General features: G+C 41.3%; 1 protein-coding gene across 2 annotated transcripts in view; it reads right to left on the bottom strand.

Annotated features, from left to right (window-relative positions):
- DYM (dymeclin) overlaps positions 1 to 24,586 on the bottom strand; it is a 519,684-nt gene that overhangs the window by 367,694 nt on the left and 127,404 nt on the right. For both annotated transcript variants that reach the window (XM_029060947.1, XM_039911491.1), the window contains exons 7-8: positions 22,239 to 22,364; positions 9,606 to 9,748 (exon numbers count right to left, since the gene is read on the bottom strand). In XM_029060947.1, coding sequence (XP_028916780.1) covers positions 9,606 to 9,748; positions 22,239 to 22,364 — 269 coding nt within the window. The remainder of the gene's footprint in view (positions 1 to 9,605; positions 9,749 to 22,238; positions 22,365 to 24,586) is intronic.

Genomic DNA, 24,586 nt, shown 5'->3' on the forward strand with positions numbered 1-24,586 from the left:
ATCATCATATTTGTTAAGGGCTTACTGAGTGCCATAAATACTGGGGTAGATACATCAAGTGTGCAGTTTGCACCTCGTGTAAACTGTGTTAACTTTACTGCCCATCATCATATCACTTCCTGTGATTGTGGGTGAGCCAGACGGATAAGCTCCAACAGAACACCTAAATGTGGCCCCACTAGCAGGGCTCTGGGCAAGTTGTGTTCTAAGAGCAGGACAATGGAAATGTAATTAGTAGATTAGGGCCATTACTCTGAAAGCTCAGTTCGATGTAACGGTCAACAAGCATAGTATAAAAGCTGGGGGGAAACGCCTGATACTGCTGCTTGCTCTTATCCAAGAGGACAATCAAGACAGCCGGGCAGAGGGGTCCTTCCGATGGGATGCCCATGCTGATCTTGGTCCGTACTTGGCTGCTTACTGTCCTCCGAAGGGCAGGCAGGGACAGACTGGGCCCGAGGAACCGCTTGGCAGGGAGACGCCCATGCCAGCCTGGCCCATTAAGGTACTGAACACCCAATAGGACTGATCAGCCTGCGGTAGGAAATTCTCAATGCTGTTAGGTTGAGGGCTTAAATAGTGTCAGGGATCTGATCGCTCCTGGGTTGAGGGCTTAACAGATGTGGGATCCTTTACTATCAATGTTTTTCTGTATGTTAATCGATGTTTTCTTCCTATGATACGGAATATCGTATTTTATTTCATCTGTAAAGCTGAGTCACGTACCCCCCGTCCCTAAATGACTCTCCTGGGACATAACACTACAAAACAAAAGCTATAAGATACATAAATCTCCTCTACTATCTATTTCCTGCTTTAGCTGGTAGAGCTAGTTGTCAGAAGTATTCATATTCTTGGTCCCTAAAGGAGAAATAAAGAACAGCTGGACACTAGGTGGGTCTTCACAGAATGTAAACTGGGGTTGCCTCTAAGTCAACACTGATACTCAAAAGTTTTAAAAGTAGCAGGGAAAGTAATATGAATTGAAACACTAGAAAGTCTGAAAAGTTACATCAGAAGCAGTAGTAATAGCAATAATATTTATTAAGTGCCTGTCTTGGGCAAAGTGCTCTACTGAGCTTCGACAAAAAAATACCCAGTTGAGAATTAGGCATAGTCCCTGGATCCCAAGGTGCTCATAACCTAAGACTAAAGAAGGAGGTTGGCTAGAGATACAAAAGGAAAGGTGGAACAGTAAAAACGTGCCTTCAAAGTAGAAAAAAAGAACAACCACAAATAAGACCAGAGCATTAGACCCGTGTGGTTTGAGGAGGAGAGTTTCAGACTTCTGGCAGACCGGTCCAATAGTCAGAATAGTCACAGTTGCAGGCACAGCTGTGGCCTTCACAACACTCTAAAAAGCTTGTGTTACTAGGCTTTCCTCCCAGTTACAGAAGGAGCCAAGAAGGTGCTGATGGCACAGGGATGGGTAGTGTCTCCCACGCAGTAAGCCCTACCAATCTGGTATGGTGGGGTGCAGGCAAGGGGGACCTGTTGAGGATTTACACTGCTAGAGATCTCTCACCCTCCCAGCCAGAAAAGGAGGGGGCTGACAGTGGTCCCGACAGTTTGGGGACCCTCACACGTGGCCTCACACACAGTATGCCCCGCCACGGTCCTAAATAAAAGACACAGGCTGGCCCACAGCATCTTTCGATCCTGAAATGGAGAAGACAATGGAAGGTATGTTTTCCAATCAATAAAATGTCTATGGGTCACTGCATATCTAGTCCAAATGTGATGGGGATAGTGAAGTAGAAGATGAGGGAGGACATGTGGTTTCAGATTTTATGTTTAGATATCTTGAAAATGCAAAGTCCTTAACAATAATCAATTTCCCCCTCGTTAAAGACAAAACTTGAACAACCCAACACTATTCCCCTGAATTATTAGTCCTGCTGAAATTAAACCAGTTTATCATCAGATTGTATGTCCGCTCTCATTTACTTTCTACAAGCCTCCCAGGAAGTAGCATGAAATTATTTTAGGTTTGCTTCGCTGATTCTTATTAACAGACAAATAAACTGTAGTAGGCAAGGAAAAATGAATAAAAACAGATCCAGGACAATTAGTAAATCAGAACAAATATCATAGGAACTACTATCAGGGCAGTTCAATTTGGATGAGGCTCTCACGCTAACAATGTCTAATAACACATTTCCCCAGGTTGGCTGGTATGAGCCAAGTTTTACAAAATATCAAATTAGAATCTAGCTGGGGAAAGGGGAGGCAAAAAAGAAATAAACTCTAATCTGATCTAAGTATTCAAAATGTCTTCTTACCCACATTCCAAAGCCAATGATTCTCTGAAAATATGCTTAAACCCTTTTTTAAAAAAAGTTAAATCAACTGGCACAGACAAGTTCTCTTTATACACTTAGAGGCCTCAATATTTACAAATAAGAGTCGAGAGACAGAGAAAAAAAGTAGATTGGATTAAGAGCGATGCAACTCCCATGGATATACTGAACTTTTCCCCCATCTGCACCACCTACTGATTGCTCCAGATGTTAGACAACTTGGGCTTGACCCCAGTTTAATGAGTATTCCTTTAGGCCCCGATTAGAACTGGAGATACAGTTATAGTTGTGAGAAAAGTAGAACTATATCCTGCTCTGAATAAATGGTTGCAATTAGCCCATTCCTCATCCCAACCCTAGTGCACCCACCCAGGATCAGCATTAATAGGGAAGCAAAAACCCTCTCACTCCCAGGGCCACCAGTAGATCAGTTATAGCTAACACATTTTTCAATCTTTCCAGTCCTCAGTGAGGTGATGCCATGGAGGAAATCTCCACGAAGAACTCTAATTCCCTTACCTATTCCTAAAGGCAGAAAAGAAGGTCCAGCCAAGCTCTGGTTTATTTCCGCACATAAATGACAGCTGTAGGACAAGCCAGGAACCTTGGAGACAATCTGGGCCTACTCTAGAAATGGCTCAAAGTCATGAGGAAACCCTAGTGTTGATTTAGACTTCCAAGGATAGCAGATGACCCAGGACCAGGACACCCCATATTCAGGTCATTATCAAAGGGGCTCCATGGAAACAGGCGGAAGAGAGACAGATATTTAGGACTTTAGGACTCGGTTCATTATTTTTACCCACTCCATCCCTCATATATGCCAGGGAACAAAATGCCACTTTTAAATTCTTTTTGTTGGCTGTTTTTCAGAAAGAGGGTGGGTAATTGACTGAGGTATTGTAAGGTCTGTTTTAAACGAGTATTTACCTTTCCAAACTTATTTTCTGGAACCTCAATAAAAATGAAATTAAAGCCCAGAAAGTAAAATTACCTTGAATTTATTAGACACATTTTATCTCCCAAAGAATCCAACACAACTCACAAATTATTGTATTCATTCCCAAGATGGTAAGGCCCAGAGAGGACCTCTTTTTATCTATTCCATAATTTCTGAGCAAAACCTACCATTCCACATGGAGGAAACTATATCCCAATTTTAATGCCCTCCAGGGAAGAAAATTCTACATCTCCCTAACCCATTCCAGTAACTAATAGTTATTATGTCTCTTTTACAGTTTGGTTACAGCTTAAAAATCAAAGGGGAAATGCAACCTAATATGGCACTTGTTTCACACAGATGGGTCAGAGAAATAAAGTCACTAAATTTCAATTTGATAGTCATGGTCTGAATTACTTATTTTCTTTTTTGACGCTGTTATTATTACTAATTTAACATTATTACCTATCCTCAAATCTATTTATGGATGGTGGTTTAATATATTACCATCTAATCTTTACCAGTTGAATTATCAATTTACATCAATCTCAAGACAAGATCATAGGCAAAATCACATCACCTACTTCCTGATTAAGGTCAATTTTTTTTTAATTGGATAAATGATATTAAATTAAATAGGCCCAAATGCGAGATAATCCTATTCCATAAATATTTTGAAAAAGAATAAGCAGTGATATGGTTTCATCAGAAATCAAACAATATATACAATATTGACTACTACACTAAAAATTGGTCTGTTAGTTTATTTTGAAATATAAAACTCATTTCAAAATGCCACATCTGATTTTATATTAATGAAAATCAAATTTAAAAATTATCCTTGAAATCTAAAATATACTTTTCCCATATTCCAATAAAAATGAATGTTTAACGTCACACATAATCGCTTTTAAATATTGAATTAAGAATGCAATACCATATTCTGAAGCGACAAAGGAAAATAGCTACTGATTGGTTTCTATTATACACAAATATAATTGTCAGTAGAATATAAACTAAGCAATTACATGTACTGATGGAAAGTTCTCTAATAAAACAAACAATACTGTTATGTCATGTAATGCATCGTAAATCCAATAAATTAAGCCATAATCATTCATTCTAAGTACTGCCAAACCTACCCTTGCTTTTGGTCTTTACCTTTGAAAACGTTAGGAAAACCACAAGTTAATTTTTTTTAAAAATCTCTTCAATTGTATTCTTTAAATTATGCCAGTTAATATAAAACTCTAATCAATACAAAAAGACTAGACTGCGTGGAGAAAACACTGTCAGGACATCTGTGGTAACAACGTAGCACCATACTCCAGACCAAACTGAGGATAAACAGAAAAAGTAATTTAACGGCACTCTGTGGCACTGATCCCACAGAGTCAAGATGCCGATCCCTCGGCCAAGTCGTCCCTCTAGCCTGGAACACCCTCCCCTTTATAAATGATAGTCCACCCTTCTCCCATCTTCAAATTCCTCCTAAAATCACAACTCTTCCACAGAATCTTCCCTAAGCCCTCATTTTCCCTACCCACCCACCCATCTATGACACCTACGTACTTGGCTACGAACTCCTTAAGAATTCTGAAATTCACCCTGGCCTCACAGCACTTATATATCCTGTATATCCTTATACTCTACTATTTCCCCTATCTGTAATTTATTTTGAAGTGTCTTCTCTTGTAGAAAGTAAGCTCCTTGTAGGCAAAGATCAGAATCTACCAACTCTATTGTATTTTTCCAAGCCCTTAGTACATGCTCTGCACCCAGTCTATCTCGCTGCCAACCGTTCACTCACTTCACCTCTGGTCTGGAACATCCTCCCTCTTCATATCCAATGGACAATTTCTCTTCTCCCCGCTTTGAAGCCTTATTGAAGGCATATCTCTTTTAAGAGATCTTCCCTGATTAAGCCCTCTCTTCCTTTCCTTCCACTCCCTTCTACCCTTCTGTATTGCCCTGACTTGCTCCCTTTACATCCTCCCTCCCAGCCCCACAGCACCTACATACACATCCGCAATTTCTTTATTAGCATTAATCTCAGTCCCCCATCCCCCTATATTGTAAGTTTATTAAGAGCAGGGAATATGTCTATTATATTGTTATAGCGTACTCTCCCAAGTGCTTAGCACAGTGTTCTGCACATACTAAGCACTCAATAAATATCACTGATTGATTGACTGATTAAGTGTAACAGAGTGAGTGAGTGATCAAGAAGGAGGCGGAGGCAGAGACTAAGGATGGGGAAGAGACAGGCTTCAGAGTTAGCAAGGCCAGTTAGTTTAGTTAGCCACTGTTTGGGGTTTTTTCAGTCCTGGCTGACAAAGTCTGACAAGACCTAGGATGAATGACGTTGGGAATCCATATCAGAAAGCTGTGTGAGCAATCACCACATTACTCTCATGAAGTTGGCGTCTCTGGGACCAAACCTCGCACTGACCTCTTCTTGCAAAGTTGATGTACGTATAACTCATGTCTTGAAAGGCAAGTGGTCAGAAAAGGGGGTCTACTATATTTTCATGGGCACAGTGTGTTAAGTATGCAAGGCATCTAATACAGACGCCCGCAGGATACAATCTCAAAATAGCATGCATCGTCTTCAAGACTTTTTTAAATGGTATTTGTTAAACGTTTACTATGTGCCAGGCACTATGCTAAGAACTGGGATAGATTCAAGTTAATCTGATTAGACACAGTCCCTGGCCCACAAAGGGATCACAGTCTTAATCTCCATAATACAGGTGAGGTAACTGAGGCACAGAGAAGATAAGTGATTTGTCCAAGGTCACATACACAAGTGGTGGAGACGGGATCAGAACTCAGGTTCTTCTGATACTCAGGCCTATGCTCTATCCACTAGGACACACTGATGTCCTTAAAACAGTATGTGCAAAGAAGGTCTGAAAATATGGTAAACTTCAGGTTGATGGAACTACTGATGAATTTATCCAAAATCTTCTTAAACCTATTTTTATTTTCAGCCTATTCAACGTCCTGTAGAGAGATTTAAACAGTGCTAGTTTTGAGTCATTGACAGATTATAAGGAGAGGGCCAACTCTCTCTAAATTGGGATTTCTGAATCTCAGTTTCTTAGCATTCCTTAAAATGTGATTTAAGACTAGAGATGGATAAAATGATGTCTGGTCATGACTAGAATAGTTGGATGGGAAGAAAAGACTGAAATATGGTCAAATATACAAAAAATAACACTCATATACCTTTTTTGGCAGGTCATTCTTCCTAGATAGGGCTTGAACCATTCATTCATTCATTCATTCAATAGTATTTATTGAGCGCTTACTATGTGCAGAGCACTTAGCGTGGCTCAGTGGAAAGAGCACGGGCTTTGGAGTCAGAGATCATGGGTTCGAATCCCTGCTCGGCCATTTGTCAGCTGTGTGACTTTGGGCAAGTCACTTAACTTCTCGGTGCCTCAGTTACCTCATCTGTAAAATGGGGATTAAGACTGTGAGCCCCACATGGGACAACCTGATTCCCCTGTGTCTTCCCCAGCGCTTAGAACAGTGCACGGCACATAGTAAGCGCTGAACAAATGCCAACATTATTAAGCACTTGGAATGTATAATTCGACAACAGATAGAGACAATCCCTGACCAATGACTGGCTCACAGTCTAAACCATAATTACCTACCACTATTCTGGGATTGATTTCTAAGCCATCCTTAATTTCACTAGTTGAATTCTGGTAAGTGAAATATGTAAAATATGAACATAATTTCTTTCATACCAAAAGCTAATTTATACCTGCAAATGGAGAGTCTTCCCTTAGACAGTACAGCATTGCAAACTCTGGGAATGAGTGTCTCAAATGCTGATGCCAAATACACCTCCTACTTTTAAGCAGTTTTGAAGTTTGTTGCCTGCTCATATGCCTGAGTCTCTGAAAATATCACTAAATATTGGATTGGACCCCAGGATTTACATGCAGCAGGCTGCACCATCTCCAGGAGAAGGGGTTAGTCCCCAAAGCCTGCCACTCTATTTCCAGGAGACAAATGGAATACATAAAGAAAGTCCCCCGGTTAAATGACCTTCAAATGAAACTATTTACTATTTATCTAGTCTTTCTGTGGGAATTTGTTTGCATTTCATATAAATAGGGTCTACTTATTAATTTTTTTCCAACATGTGATAGGGGGTTACTATATACAGGCACTATAATAAGCACTGGGGGAGATACAAGCAAATCAGGTTGGACACGGTTCATGTCCCACTTGGGGTTCACAGTTTTAATCTCCATTTTACAGATAAGGGCACATAGAAGTGAAGTGACTTGCCCATGGTCACACAGCAGACAAGTGGCAGGCAGAGCAGAGATTAGAACCCAGGTCCTTCAGACTCCCAGGCCCATTCTCTTTCCACTAAGCCATGCTACTTCTTCCTTCACAGCCTTAGAAAAGTACTACATGTAGTAAAAAAAACATTTTCCTTTGTCATTTAAATTGTAGCAGTGTGCTCACATTATTTCATCATGAATTATAACTTTTACTCGGGTTTTTTTCAAAATCATTTCAAAAAGGAACTGTACAAAATTTAACCAATACAGAACAAAAACAAATATGAGGTGCTGCTTTTAATGACTTTAAATGAATGGTGAACACAGAAGTTAAAAATGAAGAATTTTAAAGAAATTATCAATAAGCAAATATCAGAGTTCCCTTTAAAGTGTTGTCACATATTTAAAACGATCACTGTGCTGCTGCACCAGAAGAAAAATTACTGACACAATTAAAACATTTTCAGCTTTTAAAATATTGCCACCTACTTAATGGACGTAAAAACAAGGAAAAGTTAACAGACTGGTGGGCATACCTATATCCTGACACACATATAGTGTGTTTTTTCAGCCGGTATGCTTCCTTTTTTTTTTAAGAACAAAGGCATGTTCTTTTACTGCCTCCATGAGGATATGTAGCTACACTGGCAGATTGTTCCTTAAGGCTATTCCATTTTTGGTCTCTAAGGCTTTAAGGGCTAAATCCATTAAACAAACTGACGAAAGTAATTCCTGAAAGAATGTACAAAATTCCTAAAAACATCTGCAACAAACTTTTATAACCAGTTAATAAAGCAGATATTAATGTGAATGTTTAGGGATAAGACACAAGTTCTCCTTCCCTTTTCATCTGAGCCCTGTGTGGGATCAGTTACAGTCCTGTAATCAGGACTGTAACTGATCTGTTTACCGAGTGTTGGAGTTGGAAGTAAGAATCTTGTCCAATGAGTTGAATGGAGGAAGTGTGAAAGAGAGAGGGAGAGAGGAAAGATAGGAGAGAAAAAGGAAAAGAAGAATATGTGAGAGAGAGGGGAAGAACTGGGAAGAGAAGGAAAGAAAAGAGCATAGAAATGAGGGAAGAAAAGGGAAGGGAAATACAGGAAAGGAAAAAGAGAGAGATAGGGAAGGAAGGAGGAGGGGAAAAGAGAGAAATAAAAGAGGAAGGAGAAAAGAGGGAAAGTAGCAAAAAAAGTCTAAAGGATTATTCTAAACTCTAGTGGTAGACTACTTTTTGGTAAAAACTACAAGTAATGAAAAAAATGACATCCTGCCTAACTAGTGGCTATGACCAAATTAAATTACAATTGACTTCCTTGTTCTCCAAAGTATACGACAAGATGCTGATATGAATTTAAAAATCTCCCCATGATGCCACGATTCGGTTTTATTTGCTTTTCACCACTTTCCCTGTGGAACAGATGGGAGTAACTTAGATCTTATAATGAAGAGCTCTAGAACTGAATACTGGTAAGTAGAGACATGAAATTATCTGGGGAAGTCCTTTGCAGTGAAATTCATTCCCCCTGGCATTAGACCAAAACCCAAGTTTACCAATGTGCAAGGTTTGTTAGAAAATCCTTCAGTTAACTCTGCCAACTGCCTGAATGGGTGTAATACCATGAGGTGGATTTAGGGTGGACTGGACCTTGAAATGACCTAGCTGGGCTCCAGAATAATATACTAGTCCTCCGAGCAAGGAATTTTAAACATTAATACTTAGTGTTTCAACAACATACCTGGTTGCTGTTCTGCATTTGAACCCACATAATGAGGATGTTTACTTGCAAACACTTGGAAAAGCAGCAATAACTCCAGGTATTTTTACACACTCAAAATAAATTATTACAGGGGAAACAATTCAGAAAAAATAATTGCTGCACTTACTGTCTTGTAGCTCGGATTCAACCAGCTGCACAGGCATTATGCAGCTGAGAATTGAGATTGCCAAATGCACAGAATTTTTCATACCTCATTAGACAAATCCCAGAAAGTAATTTGTACACATACTCTACAGCGACAGTTACGAGTTCGGGGAAAAAGCCCCGGAGAACTTACTTGCCACTCCTGAAGCCAGCCCGTAAAGCAGGCCTCCACCATCGGACTGCTGGGGGAAGAGGTGAGCCCCAGGGGGAGGTCTCTTTTCTTGTCTGATGAAGTTGTAAAGCAACGTTTTCACAAGTCTGCTGGTGTAAGGAAGACTGTAAGGAAGAAAAACTCAATGTTTTTCAAATTTCTCCGGGTTTTAAATTATGACACAAGAATTAACAAAGATATTTTGATGGTTGATAAAAGCAATGCAAAGATTGATGTCGCTCTTCCCACACATCTAAAAAAAAAATTAACTGCTGAGGCACATATGAATTTAGCGGACCTTTGACTTCACGGAACAAATGCATCAATACGTTTCACTCTTTTTCTTGCTTGCCTTCTCTAAAATTTGTTGCCTGAAACTCTGGATATGGCTATACGCTTGGTCCATCTAATTTCCGGGAAGACTCTTTCGTAGAGTATCTCGCGATCAAGAGATTCAATTGGGAAGAATGCTCAATGTGTTTCCAATAAAATCAGGTGAAAGCAGTAGAAAGGGGCAGGCACACAAATATTCAAGAAAATTACAAAAAGTAACATCTACTTAAATTGATGGCTTTCTCACTTTTACAAACTTCTGAAGTTAATCCTGAATCCATCAAATTTTCCTCCTGGCCTTATGTTCTGAGTTTTTTTTAATTCATCCAAATTTCTTATTCATTGACCCCTGTAATCCACTTGCAGCAAAAAGAGAGAACGGAAGATGCAGTATTTTGATCCAAATATTTGCTTCAATTATGATTTTAAGAAAAGAGTTGGACAAAAAAGAACACTGCCCATTTTCGGGATTATTGCATAATTAAGTCAACTCTTCCATATCAGGTAGTAGAGAGAATAGCAAAAGTAAATCCATGAAATCATACAGGGCACAAAGGGGCATCTAAAGGTCATCTAGTCCACCCAGCTGATTTCAAGCATGACTACTCAAACCAGGCCTGATCATATTCTTTTTTAAAAAGTTAGAGAAAATAGTCTACCACCTTCAACAACAGCTTTATTAATCAGGCCACTAATATCCACATTATACACCTTTTGCTGCATTTAAGCCCAAAACCTCTTGTAAATCAATAAGAAGTATTTACTGGGCCCCTCCTGAGGGCACAGCACTGTATTAAATGCTTGGGACAGTACAATAGAGTTAGTAGATTTGACCCCTGCCCTCAGTGGATTTGCATTCTAGCAAGGAAGACAGACACTAAAATGAATGCCAGCTAGGAAGAAAAAGAACAAGGGACAATGTACATGAGTTTGTGCTTAGGTAATAAGGTGGGTAATATATGTAGAAAAGTGTTCCGGGAGATAGGGAGTACTTAGCGTGCTTGAGTGACACAGAAGAGCCTAGCTGGCAGTGGAGGGCCATACGCAGGGGAGATCCAAAATTAATCAGGAAAGGACCCTGAAGGAGATTTCAGAAGGATTTTTGAAAGTGAAGAGTTCTGGGATCTGTCAAATTTGAAAAGTGAGGGAAAAAGATTGGAGGCAGGGGAGAAGGAGAAACCGTGAGTAAATTAGCTTGAGTGGAACAAAGAGTGTGAGCTGGGGGGTAGTAGCAGAGAAGTGGGAGTGGAAAAGAGAGACACAGATGGTTGAGTGCCTTAAGGTTACAGACTGGGAGTTAAGGGATCTCCGTTCTAAACCTGGCTCTGCCACTTGCTTGCAGTATTGACCTTGAGCTACTCACTTAATTTCTCTGGACCTCATCCATCAAAAGCGGGTATCTGTCCCTCCCTCCTCCTGCCCCTAATTTGACTTTCCCATCTTTCCCAGCAGTATCCCAAAAAGAGATCTCCTGCCTTCTAAAAATATATCCCAACCACCTGTGCCTCAGACCCCCCATCTTTGTATCTTATCAAGACATGCCCCCTCCCCGCCATCCCCACCGACTGCCATCTTCAGCTGTTCACTCTCCAATGGCTTCCTCCCCACTGCTTTCAAACATGCTCACATACCTCCTATCCAAGATACCCTTCCTTGACCCCATGGTTCCCGCCACTTATTGCCCCAACTCCCTCCTACCATTCCTCTGCCAGATTCTTGAGCTAGTTGCCTACCCTCTGCCTCCACTTCCTCTCCCCCAATTCTCTACTTGACTTCTCTACTTCAATCTGGCTTCCACCCCCTTCTCTCCCCAGAAACAGCCCTCTCAAAGGTCACTGATGATTTTCTTCTTGCCAAATCCAACAGCCTCGACTCCATCCTAATCCTCCTTGACACCTCAGCTGCCTTCGACACTGTGGACTACCCTTTTCTGGAAACACTATCTAACCCTGAATTCACTGGCATTGTCCTCTGCTGGTTTTCCTTCTGTCTTGCTGGCCACTCCTTCTCAGTCTCTTTCGCAGGCTCCTCCTCTGCCTCCCACCCTCTAACTGTTGGGAGCTTTAGTTCTGGTCCCCTTCTATTCTCCAGTTTTAGACATATTGAGCTCGCAGGGCCAACATGACACCCATGGATCTATGTCCTAGAGCCAAGAGGAAATGTGAAATTGTAGAAAACGGAAAGGTTGAGGCTAACAAGATAGATTTGGGAGTCATCTGCATAAGAATGGCAGTTGAAGCCATGGGAGTAGATGAAATTCCTAAGGGAAGCAACATGGCCTAGTGGATAAAGCACAGGCCTGGGAGCCAGAAGACAGGGGTTCTAATCCCAACTCTATTCCCATCACCTGCCTGCTGGGTGACCTTGGGCAAGTCACTTCACTGTACTTCAATTTCCTCAGCTGAAAAATGGGGATTCAATACCAGTTTTCCCTCCTACTTAGACTGTAAATCCCATGTGGAACAGGGACCGTTTCCAACTTGATTAACTTGTACCTACCCCAGCTCTTAATACAGTGCTTGACACTTAGTAAGTGCTTAACAGAAATCATAAAAAGTGTGTGTCGGGGAGGTGGAGGTTAGGAACTTGAGGGAGAAGTGACAAACTAGCTTGAGAAGGCCTGGCTAAAGCAGTAAAAAAAACAAGGAGAGAACTGTGTCAGTACAATTAAGGTACCTAGTGTTTCCAGGAAGACAGCCAATAGGTTGAGGAGAATTGAGTAATGTCTATTGGATTTGACATGGAAAAGGTCATTGGTGACCTTGGAGAGAGAAATCTCATGGAATGAGGAGTGTGGAAACATGATTGTAGAGGGTCAGAAAGGGAGCTGGAGAAAAATAAGTAGAGGCAGCAGATAACTACAACCCATTCGAGGAGTTTGGAAGGAAAAGGAGGAGGGAGATGAAGCAGTAACTGGACAGGGCAGTGGGGTCCAGATAAGGCTGGATAAGGGGTCCAGAGAAAGACGTGTTTGAAGGCAGAGGAGAAGCAGACATCCAAAAATTAGTGACTGAAGATGGCAGTTGGGGAAAGAGGAAGAGTGTGGTGCACGTGTTTTAGAGAGTGTGAAAGAAAGGTTAGAGTTGGAAACATAGGTAGAGGGGATAGATTCTGAAAGCAGGAGACAGATCTTCTCTTCAGAGGCAGTGGGGAAGGATGAGGGTTTTGTGAGGAATAAGGAGGATCTGACGAGGAAGACTTAGGGGAACTTCATGCCTGACAAATTCATTCAGAATGACCTAGTGGAAAGAGTATGGGCCTGGAAGTCAGAGGACCTGGGTTCTAATCCCACCTCTGCCACTTGTCTGCTGTGTGACCTTGTACAAGTCACTTAACTTCTCTGTGCCTCAGTTACCTCATATGAAAATGGGGGTTAAGACTGTGAGCCCCTTGTGGGACAATGACCCCCCATTTTCAAAGCCTTACTGAAGGCACATCTCCTCTAAGGGGCCTCCCCGACTAAGCTCTCCTTTCCTCTTCTCCAACTCCCTTCTGGGTCACCATGACTTGCTCCCTTTATTCATGCCCCCCAGGCCTACAGAACTTATGCACATAACTGTAATTTAGTAATTTATTTATTTATATTGATTTTTTCCCCTCCAGACTGTAAGCTCATGGTGGGCAGGGAATGTGTCTGTTATATTGTACTCTCCCAAGAGCTTAGTACAGTGCTCTGTACATAGTAACCACTCAATAAATATGACTGAATGAATGAACATGGACCAAGCGCTTAGTAGTGCTCAAGCACTTAGTGCAGTGCTCTGCACATAGTAAGCGCTCAATAAATACTACTGAATGAATGACTGTGTCCAGTCTGATCACGGGCAGGGAATGTGTCTGTTTAATGCTATACTGTACTTTCCCAAGCGCTTACTACAGTGCTCTGCACACAGTAAGTGCTAAATAAATAAGATTGAATGACTGACTGATTAGTTTGTATCTATCCCCCTGCTTAGTACATAGTTATTGCTTAAGAAGTATCATAAAAAAAGTAGTTGGCAAGATCGTCAAAGGCAAGACTGTGAGCCCGTCATTGGGCAGGGATTGTCTCTATCTGTTACCGAATTGTAAATTCCAAGTGCTTAGTACAGTGCTCTGCACATAGTAAGTGCTCAATAAATATTATTGATTGAACAAATGAATGAATGAATGAATGAATGAAGAGAATAGGGAAGTTAAGAACCAGTGGGTTAATGAAAGAGTTAAAAATCTGAAATAATTGGTATTAACAGTGGCCACTTGGGAGTCAACAAGAGAGTAGTTACATTGCTTTGCAGAAGGGAGGGTAGAATTACAGTACATGAGGATGAATGTGAAATGGACAAAGTCAGCTCGGTGTTGGAATTGGCATCAATACCATTCCATGAAATGAAACCAGGAGGGGGGGAGTGTTAGTGGATATGGAGGAGAGCTGCTATTCTCATCGGTTCAATTTAAATTGATGAAGAAATATCTCTTCTTTTATCCAGGGCAAATAATCTAATTTCTTTCCTATTCCAATCAATCAATCAATCAATCAATTTAATTAGTATTTTGTGCAGAGCACAGAAAGCAGTGTGGCCTAGTGGAAAGAGCATCGGCCAGGGAGTCAGAGGGCCTGGATTCTAATCCCAGCTCTGCCTCTTGCCTGCTGTTTGATCATGAGCGAATCACTTAACTTCTCTGTGTCTCAGTTTCCTCATCTGTAAAATGGGGGTACAATGCCTTATTCCCTCCTTCTTAGCCTATGAGCCCATGTGGGGCAGTATCTGTGTCTAACCTGATTATGTTGTCTCCACCCCAGCACTTGGTTACAGTGTTTGGTACAAAATCAATCAATCAATGGTATTTACTCAATGCTTCCACAGAACACTGTACTAAGTGCTTGGAAATGTACATCACAAAAGGTTTGGTAGACATGACCCCTGCTCACAAGGAGCTCCACAGGGATAGAGAGATGCTAAAAGAGATAAGGGATGCAGGAAATAATAATAATGATGGTATTTGTTAAGCACTTGCTATGTGCCAAGCACTGTTCTAAGAGCTGGGATAGATACAAGGTATTGAGGTTGTCCTACGCGGGGCTCACAGTCTTAATCCCCATTTTACAGTCGAGGTAACTGAGGCACAGAGAAGTTAAGTGACTTGCCCAAAGTCACACAGCTGACAAGTGGTAGAGCAGGGATTAGAGCTCAAGGCCTCTGACTCCCAAGCCCATGCTCTTTCCACTAAGCAACGCTGCTTCTCCAATAATGGCATTTGCTAAGCGCTTACTATGTGCCAAGCACTGTTCTAAGCACTGGGGTTGGTACAAGGTAGTCAAGTTGTCCCACCTGGGGTTCCACCTCACAGAGAAGTGAGGTGACTTGACCAAGGTCACACGGCAGACAGGTGGCGGAGGCAGGATTAGAACCCACGTCCTCCTCTGACACCCAAGCCCGGGCTCTTGCCACTAAGTACTGTGAGGCAGAGATAAGTAACAAAGTGCTGAATGGGTACACAGCTAAATTCACATTTGACACAGAGGACAGGGCAGATAGTGGCAGTAAGAAGGCTTAATCTGGGAAGGCATCTTGGAGATGTGTGTGGCTCAGTGGAAAGAGCCTGGGCTTCGGAGTCAGAGGTCATGGGTTCGATTCCCGGCTCTGCCACTTGTCAGCTGTGTGACTGTGGGTGAGTCACTTAACTTCTCTGTGCCTCAGTTTCCTCATCTGTAAAATGGAGATTAACTGTGAGCTTCAGGTGGGACAACCTGATTACACTATATCTCCCCCAGCGCTTAGAACAGTACTCTGCACATAGTAAGCGCTTAACAAATACCAACATTATTATTATGTGATTATAGAGGGCTGGGAAGGTAGAGTGGTGGACTGTCAGATACGAAAGGGGAGAGAGTTCTAGGCACAACGGAGAACTTGAGCAAGGGGACGGTGGAGGGACAGATGAGACTGAGGAACAGGGAGTAGGTTGGTGTGACAGAAGTGGAATGGGCAGGAAGCATTGTACAAGAAGATCAGTGAGGTTAGGTAAAAGTCTCCCTTCCCCTTCCCCCCCTTCACATCCCCTCAGCTCAGCCCCCTTTCCCTCTGCTCCTCCCCCTCTCCCTTCCCCTCCCCTCAGCACTATGCTCATCTGTAAATATTTTTATTACCCTATTTATTTTGTTAATGAGGTGTACATCCCCTTGATTCTATTTAACGTGATTATGTTCTCCTTTTTGTCCATCTGTCTCCCCCGATTAGACTGTGAGCCCGTCACTGGGCAGGGATTGTTTCTATCTGTTGCCGAATTGTATATTCCAAGCGCTTAGTACAGTGCTCTACACATAGTAAGCGCTCAATAAATACTATTGAATGAATGAATTAATAAAAGGGAGAGAGCTGACTGAGCGCCTTAAAGCCGATGGCAAGAAGTTTTAATATGATGCAGAGGTGAATGGGCAGCCATTGGAGGTTTTTGAGAAATGGGGAGATACGGACTGAACAGATTTTCAGACACATGTTCTAGGCAGCAGAGTGAAATACGGACTGGAGAGAGGAGAGACAGACACAGGGAAGTCAACAAAGAGCTTGATGGAGTAGTTAAGGCTGGAAATGATGAGTGTTTGGATCAGCCATAGTAGCAGTTTGTATGGATTGGAAAGGACGGATTTAGGAAATGCTGCGAAGGTAGAACCAACAGGATTTTGGGGCAGATTAATGTGTGGGTTGAATGAGAGAGACGAATTGAGGATAATGCTAAGGTTAAGGGCTAGTGAGACAAGGAGGATGGTGGTGCTATCTAGTGAAGCAGCAGGGCCTAAAGGAAAGAGCCTGGCCTGGGAGTCAGAGGACGTGAGTTCTAATCCCGGCTCCACAACTTGTCTGCTCTGTGATCTTGGGCAAGACACTTCACTTCTCTGTGCCTCATTTTCCTTATCTGTAAAATGGGGATTTAGACTGTGAGCCCTATCTGGGACAGGGGCTCTCTCCAACCCGATTATCTTGTATCTACCCCAGCACTTAATACAGTGTCTGACACATAGGAAGTGCTTAACAAGTACCACAATTATCATTATTATTACAGTAATAGGAAAGTCAGGAGGAGGACAGGGCTTGGGTAGAAAGGCGAGGAGTTCTGTTTTGGACATGTTAAATATAAGGAGTCAGTGGGACATCCAAGTATCCAAGTTGAGGAAATGTGAGACTGTAGGGAAGGTAAGAGATCAGGGCTGGAGAGGTCGATTTGGGAATCGTCCGCACAGAGATGGTAGTTGAAGCTATGGGAGCAAATAAGTTTTCTAAAGGAGTAAGTGTATATGGAGAAGAGAAGAAGAACCAGAACTGAGCCTTGAGACCCCACCAGATACATGATTGGAGGCAGAGGAGAGTCTGTGAAAGTGCCTGAGATAGGAGAAGTAGGAGAGAACAGTGTTGGTGAAACCCAGGTTAGAGAGTGTTTCCAGGAGGAGGGGGCATTCCACAATGTTAAAGGCAGAAGAAAGTTCGAGGAGGACTAGGATGGCGCAGTGGCCATTGGATTTGACAAAACAGAGGTCACTGGAGACCTTAAAGACAGACATTTCCATGAAGTGGAGAGGGCAGAAACTAGATTGTAGGAGGTCAAGGAGAGGAATTAGAGGCAGAGAGTGTAGATACCTCACTCAAGGAAAAGAGGAATGGTAGACGGGAGATGGGGTGATAACTGGAGGGTGCCGTGGGGTCAAGGGAGGATTTTTTTTTAAGGATGGGGACACATGGGCACGATTGAAAGCAATGAGGAAACTTTCTAGGCGGCCATTGGAAAATGAGGGGTTGAAGATGGCAGTCAGGGAGGGAAGGAAGGAGGGGGCAATTACTTTGATCAGGTAAGAAGGGATGGGATCAGAAGCACAGATGGAGGGGGTAGAATTAGAAAGGAGGAGGAATATCCCCCTGAGATAATGCTGGGAATGATAGGAGAGTGGGAGAAGGGGCTGGAGGAGGAAGGGACTGTAGAGGAGCAGGGGAGATTTTAAGGAGACCACACCTAATGGTTTCAATTCTATCATTCATTCACTCATTCAGTTGGATTTATTGGGTACTTACTGTGTGCAGATCACTGTGCTAAGTGCTTGGAAAGTACAATTCAGCAACAAATAGAGACAATCCCTGCCCACATCGGGCTCACAATCTAGTGTGTGGCCAGGTCATTAGGGGCAAGAGATGACTAGGGGGCAGAGGGGCAGGGGGCTTAATAAATTATTGTTAAGTGTTTATTATATGCCAGGCACCATTCCAAGCGATGGAGTAGACACAAGATAATTGTGTCCCACATAGGCTCACGGTCTTTTTAATCCCCATTTTACAAATGAAGGAACTGAGGCACAGAGAAGTTTAGTAACTCACCCAAGGTCACACAACAGACAAGTGGCAGAGTCAGGATTAGAACCCATTACTTTCTGACCCCCAGGCCCATGCTCTATCCACTAGGCAATGTTGCTTCTCATGTCATGATGGCTTGACGAGAGAGTTACAGAAGCCACTGTCACAGGCAATCAGCATCGAAGCCAATAAGGCTGGAAAAGTATAGTAAGGCTGGAAAAGTATTGCTGTTGGACAGATGAAAGAGCAGAGACAGAATAAAAGTAGATGAAGATGAATTCTTAGAGATACAAGGTTGCTCTGGTGCCAGCAGAGCCTCATTCATTCATTCAATCGTGTTTACTGAACGCTTACTGTGTGCAGGCCACTGTACTAAGCGCTTGGAAAGTACAATTCAGCAATAGAGACAATCCCTGCTCACAATGGGCTTACAGTCTAGAAAGCATGCACAAGAGCAGAAGACGCTCATTGTGGAGGTGATCCATGGCTGCAGTAAGTGCTTAACAAATACCATTATTATACTAAACACTTGGGAAAGCACAACCAAATTAGCAGACACAATCCTTGCCATCCAAGAGTTTACATTATAGATGGGAACACAGGTACTAAAGTAAAATACTAGTAGGTGGAAACAACAGAATTTAAAGATATATATGTATGTGTTGGGGGAAGTGAAATGAACCCAAGTGCTTAGGTGACCTGGAAGTGCTGAAGTGGGAGTAGGAGGGGAGAATAGGTGGGTGGAGGAGAGATTAAGTTTGGGGGACATGTGACTAGTTCCGTCAATCCCATCTCTGGCATCATTACCGACCTTTTAATAATTTTCACTGGTCTCTTCCAAAAATTCTCCTAAGTCTCTACACCTTAGGATAGAGGAGAAACCAAAACTAGATGGCATTCTCCTATGATTGACTCATTTGAAGCCAATCTATTAAATTATCATCAAATAATACTAAGCATCAGCATGCAAGGGACAGGGACCATGTTTAATTCCCACCAGTATATATTCTCCCAGTGCTCAGTACAGTGCTTTGCACAGAGTAAGCGCATAATAAACACTTCTATTATGATGATCATGCTAGCCATTATACAAATATCAAAGAGAAGCTATATCCTTTCCTTCTAGGAGAAAACAATCCACTAAATTATTTCCTTCCCCAAATCTCATGTTTTCGATGACACCTCTCTTGGGCAACCACAAAATCTAACTACAATGATCAATATTAACTTTATAATTGAATTCCCCTTATTTTTCTAGCTTGCACTTTGAATATTTGATTTAAAGAATATGATCTCTGGGCATGGAACAATATTCTTTTCTATATTCTGCATCTATTAAATTCCAACTCTAATGAAGGTTTAATATTGCAAATACTCCCTTATTTACTCTTTCTCATTTTTATTAAAAAAAAAAAGGGATATTCAATTCCTACTCCACAAAACAGTATTAAAGTATTTTCTCAAATATTCAATGCTGAGCAGGATTATGGAATAAGAGAATCATTGCCATAATGCAGGTGAAGTCAAATGCATGACTGATTTAGTAATGTAGAACAATTATGTTTGATCTAAAAGGCATGAGAGAAAGAGAACAACCAAAACCCATTACCAACAATTCAGACTCTACAAAATTTACATGAAGCCTGTAACTGGTTCTTTCAAAGTCATATTACTCAACCAAAAATTAGATAGCCCTGCAGATAAGTGTTCATCAATCATATTTATTGACTGCTTACTGTGTGCAGAGCACTACACTAATAATAATAGTAATAATAATTGTAGTAGGTGTTAACAACTTATTATGTGGTAAGCATTGTGTACTAATCATTGGGGCACATACAAGACATAGTCCCTGAACAACATGGCATTCAGTCTAAGTAGAAGGGAGACCAGGTTTTGAATCCACCAATTTACAGATGAGGAAACTGTGGCAAAGGGAAGTTAAGTGATTTGCCCAAGATCACCCAGGAGACTAGTGGTGGAGCCAGAATTAGAACCCAGGTCTTCTGACTTCCAGGCCCATGCTCCTTCCACTTGGCCACATTGCTTTTAAGAGCTTGAGAACTGAATACTTTTAGGATTTATGGGGATTTTTGTATATTTTTTTAAACTCACACACTGTTTTCCAAAGGCTATTAGCAGTTACACTAAAGCTCTACTTTCAGAGAGTGACCACTTGGGAATTAAGATTTCACTGGGTGAAGTACTGCTTTACAAAACCCATTGTCCATGGCAAATATATTTCAGAGTTCCATTTAAGGATGGAAGGAAACAACTTTTGGAGGGCATACTAAACTCTATCTCTTAACAGCAATGTAGATATTCAGTCAATTAATTCATCAATCAATGGTATTTATTGAGCATTGCACTAAGCGCTTGGGAGAGCATAGTACAACAGAATTAGCAGACATGTTCCTGACCATAACGAGCTTACAGTCACAACACAGTTTTGGCTAAAAATCGAGAGTAAGGTGCGAGGCAATGTCAGAAGTCAAAGTTAAAGCCTAAATCCAAGGCCTAACCTCAGTCAAATAAGCAGCAGCAAAGTAAACAAATATTGGTAAGAGAATTTACTGGGTCTTGTCAAGACAAAGACCAGAGGACCAAAATCGGTCTGATACAAAGGTCACCTATTCAGAGGCTCATAAAAACAAATGGGATTTTTCCAATAAATGACCCCAAGCCATTCCAGCTAATTCCTAAAGAGATCCAGAAGAGACTCCTTAGCTTCCCTCAGGAATCATTGCCAGTGTTAGAATTTGGATTAACAATAAAAGTGCTTAATAAATACCACTGATGATGGTGATGCTGATGAACCTTGGGATTAGAGAAAGGGTCAGGGAGGTAAATAAATGTGTTACTCCTTCCATACAGAACCACACCTACCACCGTGCAGTCACTCGAGGTGAAATTATGCTCTAAGGACACCAAATCCTCCGAACACAAATAATGAAGAGGACCCCCTGGGAACCAGGAAGGCTCCCTGGGGTTAAATGGACTGTATTTTTTGAAGTTTGAAATGGGGCAGGAAACAAGGCCAGTGATCTCAAAACAGAAATCTTAGAAATGAAAATAGGACTTTGGGGAGGCTCACTGGGCATTTTCCTATGGTAGAACAAATGCCAAAACTGAGGGAAATGATGCCTATAACAGGAGAAGGAGCATGGCATAGTGGACAGAACAAGGCACTGGGAGTCAGAAAATCATGAATTCTAATCCCAACTCGGCTACGTGACTGCTGTGTGACCTTGGGCAAATCACTTCACTTCTGTGTGCCTCTGTTCCCTCATCTGTAAAATGGGGATTGAGACTGTGAAACTCATGTGAGACAAATACTGTATCCAACCCAATTTGCTGTAACCACGCCAGCATTTAGTACAGTGCCTGGCACATAGTAAGGGCTTAACAAATACCACGATTATTATTATTATTGTCAGGACTCCTGGTCACCTTCTTTTAAAGTGGCAGAATGAGTTATCTGCTCCACTGACAGATATGGGGTAGGGCCACTAGGAACTAATTGCCACCAGGCGCCAACACATCCATGTGTTATGCTCAGGACTGTGCCACTCCTACGGAGGCACAGTTGGTAGCCCGCAAAGAACCCGGATTCCAATGACCACTAATGACCTATATATCTTAACTTACATTGCAGGCATTTATCTATTTCTAAAGCATGTCACTCCCTGGCAAAATACACTATAACCCCACAGTTCTTGGTCCTCACAGGATCAAGTGAGAGATGGAACCACATTTGAATGAGGTCCAAGCTATTCTGCCTGGGCCCATGCAGTACTAGAGATTTTCTTCCCCCATGCTGAAAAAACGCAGAACCCTTTTGAAAGGGTCTAGAAAAACTGGGGGATTTGACGTTCCTCCACATGGTTTCAGGATTGTCATTTGTTCTCAGTTAAAAAGAACATTTCTTTAGTGTTACCTACAATTCAAAATTATAACATACCATCGACCACGCATCAGGTATTTGTGACTGATACTCTCCCTCAGAATTTCTTTGTGGAAGAGTTGGCAGGAAAGGAAAACGACCAATGTTGACACTGCTTCTAGTGAAATTCCATACGTTATGTCTCTGTAGAAAGAAGTTTAGAACAGTCATTATTTTGAACTATTAAGCTACTGTTAAGGCAAATCTTACATAATTAAGAAAAGAAACAATGTTTGATGTCAAAATTTTTGAGAAATAGAACACTAAAACATCAAACGTGAATTCAATCTATAAGAGATGGAAACCTCTTTCTAGGCTTTAATTCTTAACCAGCATATATTAATATTCTACTATTTCATTAAATTTCATGCCTTTAAATGAAAACAAAGTTACTTTCAAAGTTTCATTTTTAAAAGCCATTCTTGAGATCTTGTTTTTAGTTTTAGTCCCTATTTAATAACCATAAATCCAGACACTAATTCATTCATTCATTCATTCAATCATATTTATTGAGCACTTACTATGTGCAAAGAACCTTACTAAGTGCTTGGAATGTACAATTTGGCAACAGATAGAGACAATCCCTGACCAATAACGGGCTTACGGTCTAAATGGGGGAGACGGACAGCAAAGCAAAACAGAACAAAACAAAACAAGTACTCTGGTGATGGGACTAAGAAAAAATGAAGAAAATCAAATATTTATTTAAGAAAATAATACCTTTTAGAGAAGATCATTACTATGCAAAACAGAGGGGTTAAATAACTTAATTTTAATGTGTCATTTCTACTTTATCGAGGTAAATTCTGTAAATCTGGAAATATATATCTGGAACCGAACACTTCATTGTCCTGATCCAACAGAAAAATTATAAAAACCACAATTTTACTTAGCTTACTAAAAGCACTGATGTCTTTAAAAAGAATCTGTTATACAAAACACTACAGCATCAAAAAAAGACATGTTCTTGCTGCAAGAGAGAGATGATAACACAAAAGAAGAGTGATGAATCCAATAAATCGATGGTCAGGAAAACTACATATAAAAAGTATCCAAAGGCAAGACAGATGGAAATCTCAACAGCACTCAAAAAATAGAATAATTATCCCCCAATGGGGAACAAAATATTTTTCCAGAACTGATCTCATTCATGGAAAGCCAAAAGAAAAGTACTTAACGCCTACTTAGAGAAGAACTAATTAACCAAATTAAAGGTGCCTCAATTCCACGTCTGGACAAGCTTAAGAGTAGTTCACCGAAGTTACATCACATACTGAAGTACTATTACCAGAAATGTTTAAAAAGAAAGTATACAAAGTAAAAACCAAGAGGCTGACTCAGATATCCCCAAGACTTGCAGCGCTGGTCTCAGGACTTGGCAATCTTGTGCATTTTAAAATGTCGGGTTCCTTTTGTTTTATTTATGGTATTTGTTAAACACTTACTATATGTCAGGAATTACACTAAGCACAGGGGTAGATATAAGATAATTGGGTTGGACACAGTCTCTGTCGCACATAAGGCTCACAGTCTTAATCCCCATTTTTACAGATGAGGTTAAGTGACTTGCCCAAGGCCTCACCGCAGACAAGTGATGGAGTCAGAATTAGAACCCAGGTCCTCGGACTTCCAGGCCTGTGCTCTCCCCACAATGCCATACTATCCCAGCTCGGCCACTTGTCAGCTGTGTGACTGTGGGCAAGTCACTTAACTTCTCTGCGCCTCAGTTACCTCATCTGTAAAGTGGGGATTAAAGACTGTGAGCCCCACGTGGGACAACCTGATTCCCCTGTGTTTACCCCAGCGCTTACAACAGTGCTGTGCACATAGTAAGCGCTTAACAAATGCCAACATTATTATTATTATTATTACTTCTCCAGTCCACAGTTTTGGACTATTTGTGCCCAGGTCCTTGGACTCCCAGGCCTGTGCTCTCCCCACTATGCCATACTACTTCTCCAGTCCACAGTTCTGGACTATTTGTGTTCATCTTTCTAGGGTAATCTAGCTAAAAAAAAAATCTAATTTTTTTTTACCAAGGCAGAAATTTCAGTCTCATGGTAATTCTGGAGAAATAATAACTCCTTTCTAAATTTGAGCCCTGAAAAATATTTTGAATACTATTAATAAATATTCACAGCTATTTCTAAACAAATATCTCTTCCCACCTCCCCTTCAACAACAAAATAAACTTATTAAGGCTAATGTGAGTTTTGCACAATGCCTACCTCAGAACTATGCACAAATGGTTGTTCATTAAGTATTACTGGTATTTTTAGGGGGTCTTTTAAAGGGAACGGAACATACTTAACCAAGGGTCGGTACCCTACTAACAAGAAGGAGACGATCCCTTCAAGGGCTAACTG

Source organism: Ornithorhynchus anatinus, chromosome 3, assembly GCF_004115215.2.
Source record: "Ornithorhynchus anatinus isolate Pmale09 chromosome 3, mOrnAna1.pri.v4, whole genome shotgun sequence".
Lineage (NCBI taxonomy): Eukaryota > Metazoa > Chordata > Mammalia > Monotremata > Ornithorhynchidae > Ornithorhynchus > Ornithorhynchus anatinus.